At 41.3% G+C, this 8,900-nt stretch overlaps 1 protein-coding gene across 1 annotated transcript; it reads right to left on the bottom strand.

Annotated features, from left to right (window-relative positions):
• Positions 1 to 3,239: 3,239 nt before the first annotated feature.
• On the bottom strand, positions 3,240 to 8,518 carry psat1 (phosphoserine aminotransferase 1). Its single transcript, XM_062544113.1, has 9 exons — positions 8,340 to 8,518; positions 7,572 to 7,632; positions 7,391 to 7,460; positions 6,869 to 7,074; positions 5,890 to 6,062; positions 5,457 to 5,626; positions 4,960 to 5,088; positions 4,371 to 4,508; positions 3,240 to 3,670 (listed from the first exon to the last, which is right to left on the bottom strand). The coding sequence occupies exons 1-9, from the start codon at positions 8,394 to 8,396 to the stop codon at positions 3,562 to 3,564; spliced, it is 1,113 nt and encodes a 370-aa protein (XP_062400097.1). The 5' UTR covers positions 8,397 to 8,518; the 3' UTR covers positions 3,240 to 3,561.
• Between the last annotated feature and the right edge of the window lie 382 nt (positions 8,519 to 8,900).

Here is an 8,900-nt window from a genome sequence, read left to right as displayed (position 1 = left end):
TATAATGATCCAACTTTACCATTCTTTATTGTAAATTTACTTGTGATGATTCAGATTTTAGCGTGCAAAATAGCATTCATTCAATGGACATAATGTTATTAAAACCGGACAAGAATAGCCTACAAGTTATGAAAGGAGACGTTGCCAGAAAAGTTTGCCATTATCTTTTTGTGTAGCCTTTTATTTATTTATTTATTTTATTAGGCTTATGAGATAAAAACAGAGAAAGGAATATGTGACAATAGTCTGTTCTGCGTCAAAATCTAAGCCTATAGGCTATGTTATTTAAGCCTACACATTTCCTCATTTTCTTATCAACCTCTTTATTCAAACGTCTGCCTAAGTGACACGAAACATTATTGCACAGGCAGCACACCATGCTCTCACAAGTAGGTTAGCAAAGAACTCGCATAAACGATGTAGGAGTAAGCTAGCCGAAGCCTAATATACATTATAGGCCTACATATCTTCCAACAAACATAAAAACGGGGCAACAATCTAATGTTAAATAATACAAATGTATGTAGGCTATGCGTGTGGTAGGGTGATATCAGGTAAAATGGGCCATCAGGTAAAATGGGCCATTTAAGGTTTGGGGGTCCCAGCCCCTCTGGAATTTAGAGCCAATGACTGCAAAGGGTGTTAAACTGTTGTCATAACTGTGCTTGACAAGTAAGAGGTGATTTGATTGGTTTATGGTTGCTATGGTGGGCAGGGCAATAATGCTAATCAAGACTGCACCAGAAAACTGTATGGTAAGTAGCCTGGCATAGCGAATCTGACTAAACTATTATAAGGATGATAAATCTATAAAAAAACAAACATGCCCATAAAAAAACTATGCATTATATCTGTCTTGATGGCATCCATCAGAATTAATGTTGTTAGCTTGGTATATGAACATATTTTTTGGAAAAATCATGTTTTTCTTGGCGGCCCAATTTACCTTAACCCATTCAGGTAAAATGGGCCATATGGTTTCAGCTAAAATGGGCCATCCTATAGGCCCATTCTAATGGGCCACATACACATGTGTGAGTGTGTGTGTGTGTGTGTGTGTGTGTGTGTGTGTGTGTGTGTGTGTGTCACAGTGTATCTCTCTCTCTCTGTGTGAGTAGCCTATGTAGGTGTGTACACCCACACACCCACACATGCACCCACACACCGACTGACACACACACACACGTGCACGCACACAGTCTCACACACATACACACACACACACACACACACACACACACACTTACCATGACCCCCTCCCCCCACCACCAGTATGGCAAACAAGAAGGAAAAATGTTTTTATCACACACACACGCACTAGTAATATTAGTTTACCATTTTTAATATATCAATTATCAATTTTGAATGTGAATTTTTGTAATTTACACATTTGTTCTAAACACACACACACACACACACACACACACACACACACACACACACACACTGGCATCAGTCAGGTTCCATAATTGACTTTTTGAAGTGCTCATGGGTTTGCACCCACGATGTGTTTTTATTAATGCCACATATGAATATGTTTGTTTAATGCAGTCTAAATGTTATGTGGCTATATTAGCAATTGTATTTTAAAAATTAAAATGGATAATTAACTATAATTTCCCTTTGAAATTAGACTGGCCCATTTTACCTGAAGCTGCTGGCCCATTTTACCTGAAACTGCTCATGCGAAAAAAGTTGCGACAGCTGGTGTTTCAAGAACTGTAGGGCCTAAATAATTATATTTTTTTACATACTTTCAACACAAAAGTATGAAAAACAGTCATTATTAACTATAAAAACACTTGGAAAAGGCATAGATGATATTGTATTACTGTCCCAAGCGATTTACCAAAAAGTGGCCCAATTTAGCTGATATCACCCTATATGGCCTAGGCTAATTGGAATGCTTACATGCAGATGTCAAAGGTTTTCTATTTTCGTATTGATGTTAATTAATGTATAGATCCGAAGTTCAGACGGTGGCTTAGCTATGACGTGCAGTCACCTGACATCACCATCAAATTAGGGGATATTTCAGAACTTTTATTGTGGACAGCTCCCTTAAGAGCATCGTAAGAGCAGTGCACGCGCGTTCACGCTACGAGCATGTTCGGGAAACAGTCGGCAAATCCTAACGATCGATCTTAAGATGAATCGTAGAAAACCCTCGTAAGAGTGTCTATCCATCGTTATCGGGAAACGCACCCCAGGCCTACTTGGTGACCGAATTACTTCTAATCAGAAAAACAAACATCAACATCAGTGACTTGAGACCCCGGTATTAGCCTTTATGTACCTTATAGCCTATGTTTCCATCACTGGCTGTACAATCCCCAGTGATATCCTCACTCAGAATAAACTAAGGCAGAAAGAGTTTGTTTTATTTGGGTGAGTTGCTATGACGTTAAGGACAGGGCCATGTGCAAAATCTCTCTCTAACGTTCAGAACTTTGCTTTATTATCATCACTGAACCGTATAACAGTATTGACGAGGACCCACCAACACCATTCGGATGGCTCATGACATTGACGTCTGCTTGTAATTAGGTTAACATTCACCTGCCAGTCACGCTTGAATAGTCATTTCACCCACCGAGCTTAAACAAACCTACATTTTAGACAATATACTGTAAGCCATTTAATTTTTGAAAGGGCAGAGAAACAGGTCTACAGTAACAAAGGCTTCTCTGTAGACTTACAGACGTAGAGATATAAATTAAAAACTGCAATTGGGTGATTTAGCTTGTGTTGGTGAGACTCAGGAGTCTTAAATCCAACAGAAAAACGAGTATACTTTGGAGACTCAGTTGCGCACGATGTCCATACTGCGTAACGCTGTGAAGTATACTTTGGCGCCACCAAGGTGAAGTCAATGAAGCTTTACGTTATGTTGATTAACTAAATGGCTGGGCTATTAATTAAAGCACTGGGTGGCACCAGTTTTTCAAAATTATAAACATGTAAATAGGCAATTGCCCACTCATACAGTGGACATGGACATTCATGGACAGTTCAGATAGCCTTAAATGAATCACTGACCTTGACCGAAAAGTTAAAACGTTTCTCTTCTCTCCTAAATGATGCAACCCCTTTACAGCTGCAATGGCACAAAGAACCCACAAGATGGACCTATTTTAACAAATGTGGCTTAGGCTTTGTTCAATTGTCTAACAGACACACAAATTAATGCCTGAGACTGTTTATGATCCTACTGAGAAGACTACAGGACATGATGAATTGACAATAGGACTTTTAATGGAATGTCAGCATCATAGTTCATACACAGATAAAAAGTTGTATCTATATACATTAAGGCGAGAACATGACACAAACTGTATCTATTTCCAAACAACTACAATTCCAATAGCAGCCTGACAATGAAAACGGTCAAGCCCCCCTAAGAATGTGCACATTACAAAGCATTATAAGGTTGTATTAACAGCATACTGTGACAACTGTAACATCTGAGGTTAGTAATCTAACTGTAAACAATCTGGTTCATGATTGGTCACTGGCATAGGCCACTGGTAAACAAGACATCCTGTTGGTCGTGATGTCTGACTATCTTGACTGGTGTTCCTGAAGGAAGCGAGTCATGTAGTTGGCAAGAGCCTGTGCATCCTCCACAGTCACAGCATTATACAAGGATGCCCGAATGCCTCCAACTGACCTGGTAGAGAGATAGGGATAGAGGCAAAGAGAGAAGGAGAGAAAAAAAATGAGCAAGCAAAATAATGACAGAGAGTATTTCTGATTGGAGCCAAAGGTTCTGGCAGTAAACAGAGGAGATAGATCTGCTGGTTTCCAGCCTGAGCTGCCGGGAGAAATTCAAATTCCCAGGAAGTTCAGGCAGGGTTCACCCAGCCTACCATTGGGCAACAAAAACAAAACAATGAACAGGGTTCCCACTCTAAGTCAAACGTAAAATTCAATGACTTTTTCCCTGACATAAAACCTGAATTTCCATGACTCACTATGGATTATATTTATAGCAATATACCGACCAATCATTTCAGAGCACCTGGGTAGCGGTGAAGAATCTTTTACAGCAGTAGATGAGTTTGGGCCACCGCTGGGCTACTCAAGCAAGCAGTAAAGCTAGTAAGTAGATATAAACAAATTCTGTGTGGGAATATATTTGTATTCATGTATTTTGGCAAGTGAAATTGCTACAACAACAAAATTCCCTGACATATATCCCTGATACTTTCCATGTCTGAAATAGGCTTTCTAAAATTCCATGATATTCCAGAAATTCAATGACCTGTGGGAATCCTGAATGAAACTTTGAAAAAAACCACCAGAAAACTCTAAACACAGAGCTCCAGCTATTTCAGCGAAACACACACACAATTTTCCATGGTAGGTACCTGTGTCCCTTAAGAGAGATCATGCCAAGCTTTGCAGCTCCATCAAGGAACTTCTTCTCCAAAGCCTCATCGCCCTGGCTGCTACCCACACGGAACGGCACATTCATCCGACTGCGACAGTCTGGATCCACAGGGCACCTAGTAAAACCAGAGAGTTAAAGCAGTTAGTAATCAAGGATCTTTGGTAAAACAGTAAAGCAGTAGTCAGGGTAACAGTGTGAGTATTCTGAAGCCAAACACGTTGAAAGCTCGGTTGTAACCATGACTACTGGTTGAAAGGACACATAATGGCTTGAGTTAGCCGCCCCATCTCACAAACACACAAGTCCTAAGAGCAAGCGAGCATCTGACTATCGCAAAGTATTGATCACTCTCTGTCCAAACTGAATCCACTTCTCATGTTCCTCCTGAGTCTTACGCTCAATAGCTCATTTCAATGCAAGAGACATGAAACAGAGACAGGAAGCTTGACAAAGACATTCTTATTCACAATGAAGTAACTAAACTGAATTGGTCACTGACAGTCACTCCCATCACATTCAGTCAGGATACAAGCGGTCACAGTGTCAGTAATATCCGTGTCTCTTACGAGTAGAAGCCATTGGAGGTACTAATGATGTCATAGATGAGGGAGGACTTCTGCTTGTTGAGACATTCCATGGCTTCCGTTCCACCGTTGTTCTTGATCCAGTCCAGAACCAGGCCCATGATGTAGATACTGAAATAAGGAAGATGGATTAGTATTGATTGTGTGTGTGTGTGTGTGTGTGTGTGTGTGTGTGTGTGTGTGTGTGTGTGTGTGTGTGTGTGTGTGTGTGTGTGTGTGTGTGTGTGTGTGTGTGTGTGTGTGTGTGTGTGTGTGTGTGTGTGTGTGTGTGTTCAATAAATGATGTTTTGATTAGTTGTTTTAAACTTTGATTTCTTAGGACTAGTTGGTAACAATACCTAACTAACTCGTTTATAGCCATAGTGCTACTGAATTACTATTAAATATGCATCAAGGAATATGATTGGTTAGGATATTGTGTTGGTTGAGGACTCTCTGTGGTACTGTGTTTGCTGTGATTGACCGCTGCGGACGGCTACCTGAAGCAGGGTGGGGTATTGTAGAGAGAGTTGTTCCCAGCCTGCACCTGGTAGTCCAGGACGATAGGACACTCCTTTAGAGCCTTCCCCAGAAGATCCTCACGCACAATCACCACCGTAACTCCTGCACACCCCACATTCTTCTGTGCACCAGCATAGATCAACCCAAACTGGACAAACACACACATACACACTTCAGTCAATCATTCAGTAAAGTAACAGCCCACAAATTGACATAGAAATTAATATTATTAACAACAAAGAGGAAAAGAATGGGAAATGGGTAACAAGGGGAAATGTATTTAACAAAAACAAGTTGTATGAATGTGTGAATGTGAATGTCCTCCATTATACCCCTGTGCTGTAAAAAGCATTTAAAAAGTCAATCAAACAATACATCAGGTGCAGTTACTGTAGAACCTTCGCTTCTCACCTTGGACACGTCCACGGGACGGGACAGGAAGTTGGAGGACATATCGCTGACCAGCACTGGCCCCTTGGGATCCGGGGTGAAGTTGAACTCCACGCCGTGCACCGTCTCATTGCAGCAGTAGTACAGGTAGGAGGCCTCGGGGTCCACCGCCCAGCTGCTGCTGTCTGGGACCTCTGGAGAAACAGTGGAGAGAGCGGTGAGCTCTGGGGGCAGACGCGCTCTCCCACACACACACACACACTGAGACATGTCTGATAGGACCCGACATTGAGGAGTCCAGCACATGCTTCGTTAAATGAAGTGGACCCAAGAGTTGCTTTTCTGTTTTGAATTCAAGAATTTATTCAAATCAGAAAATACATACAGGATAAGATGCGCCCGTTACGTTTAACTTACAGGAAGACACCCTATGTAGAACTAAGTCTTCTTGATAGACCACTAAAAAAAAATGTGGGAATTACACTCACACTGACAGACAGAAAGTGCCATTGACAGAAATCCCCTTTCACATGGAAAAAACTGAGACAATGTTACAGCTAACTGATATATTTGCTACAAGGAGCAGGCTATACAGGTGCCAAGAATGAACTCTAACGCACGCACACACACTGCAAGTAAAGAACAAGGTCATTTATAACAACGGATAATGTGTTAGTACAAACGTTAGTTCTAAAACATGTACCAACACGACAGGATTACAACTTCCTCCTACGCATAGAATCACATCACTGAATACGCTGTGAATGATGGTTTGATGGGAAAGGTGTGTAAACACATTACACACTAAAACACACTTCAAAATTCTACAGCCCATCCAGGAAACTGACTCTTTGAATCTCACTTGAACAATTAATGCAACCTTGCCATTTTGTTAATAGGGAAGACTTCTACTTTCTGAAGGTGGTCTTTCTATCTCTATGCAAACTGGGTCACAGCAGGAAGATATGCTGTTGTCTCATACTCACATGCACATACTTACTAGTGTAAGAGTCAAGCTTGGGGTGCACCACGTTGACCTTGCCATATTTCTCAGCTTCTTTGGCAGCTTTGGCCGACCAGGTTCCTGTCACTATGTAATCAGCCCGCCTCTCCTCCTTCAGACCAATCAGGTTAAGAGGGACGGCACTGAACTGGCCAGACCCGCCCCCTTGCAAAAAAAGCACTTTGTAGTTGTCTGGGATCTTGCTGTGCACACAGAGGGAAAGAAAAGGCTGGACTGATGAAATGAGCATGTGGCGCACATCAGTTTCCAATTTCACAAAAAAATAAATCTCTTCTCTTTCTGCAGAAATATTTTATACAAGTATGTGAACAAACATCTCAATCCCTCAGTTGTTGTGTATCTAGAAACCCCCACTACACTCCTCAACAGAGCTCAGATCATTGTAGGCATTTCCGCCGTACAGAAATATGCCTTCTGTGACTATAGGACATTCACTACACTGCAGAGTGCACTGTGAGGAGAGAGGTGGAGACTGAGAGGCCAGGGGATGCCACTTACAGAAGCTCCCTCAGCAGGTTTTCAGTGGTGTTGATGATCTTGGTGAAATCTGCAGATCTGTGGCTCATCTCTAAAAGAAAAGACAATATGGATCAAAGCTTAACACGACGAAAACATTCATTTAACTGCACTTCCATATCACTCAAACCAAACCTCATAATGTTAACCCTTCTTCACTCACCAAGGACACTGATGCCAATACCATTGTAGTTTGTTAACTCCTTCTGAGCTTGAAGCAAAACCTGCCAAATTGATCAGATGTGGTGGGTTATGCACAATCCACAAATTCAGTCAATGCTCTTGCAAACTTTCATCAAAAACATAATGCAATACAAGAAACAATGCTAGTCCATTGCATGTGCTCTTTGCAACCGAACTCTATGAGAAGGGTAATCACTAGATTGACATCTAATCGTGTTATATGGGTCACAATATCACTGCTGAGATATCGCCCCAACGACACCTTGATGAGTCAGAAAAGTCATTCAAAAAGCACTGGGACATGGAGAACCGGGAATTGCGCCCTCCTGTGTTCAGACAGCAGCATTACAATACAGGATTCCTGAGAAAATCAAAGGATGATGCAACTGACAAGATTATGTCGGAAGAATACTACCTTTCCTGACCTGAACGCGTAACCTACAATACAGCAAAGTTCACTGTGGAGCATTGCGTTTCACGCTAACCTAACACGAATGAAATGTTTCAGTGAAACACAGTAAGAAATAGGCTGACAATTATATCGACGCAAGACACATACATCCATCCCGGTGTTTTACATTTCAGAGAGCAGGTTTGCATTTGAACATTATCTGCATAGCCTAGCCCTAAACTCGCTTTGACACTTCATCAAAATAGTATACTTTTCTACTTTTGTAACCTTTTGTCTTGCTGTGCAACAATTAGGTTAGCCGATTCATTCATTCACTGAATAGCCTAATGAACTTACAGATTTTGGTAACTTTGCAGGTCCAGCTCCAAAGTTGATAATTTGTTTGTTTTCCATGATCAATTTAGATATGTGGTTCTCGTTTCTCTCAAAGGCTAGCAGAGTTTCCCACTAGGTTTGCAAACTGACCGGCGTGCCCTACTTTCTGGATCACCAATATTCGGTCCAGTGAGTTTCATGCATGCTCGGGCTCCTCTCTGACAACAATTATTCCTTATAGTTCTGTGATTGGTCGTTTCCACAAGCCAAGCGCTCTATCGAACTTTTGATTGGATAACAGGGATTTTTGAGCATTTGATTGGTTTCACTCTTCACGCCACTAGAACGTGATCATTGCTTTCATCTAGCCTTTTTGCTACTTGCTTTTTTGGATGACAAGAAGAACTTTTCAGCATTTGCAATCTTGACACATCTTCAATGTAATTGTCATACTAATTGGGTAAACGCCACGTGGAGTCTCACGTCGACCTAAGCATGTGACTGAAAATCAGTCACATTGTTTACATTTGTGACAGATTTGGAAACAACCATTATTTCTTGGCATAGAGTGGGATAGCCAAA

This window comes from Sardina pilchardus, chromosome 8 (assembly GCF_963854185.1).
Source record: "Sardina pilchardus chromosome 8, fSarPil1.1, whole genome shotgun sequence".
Taxonomy (NCBI): Eukaryota; Metazoa; Chordata; class Actinopteri; order Clupeiformes; family Clupeidae; genus Sardina; species Sardina pilchardus.
This window is presented reverse-complemented; position numbering and strand designations above follow the sequence as displayed.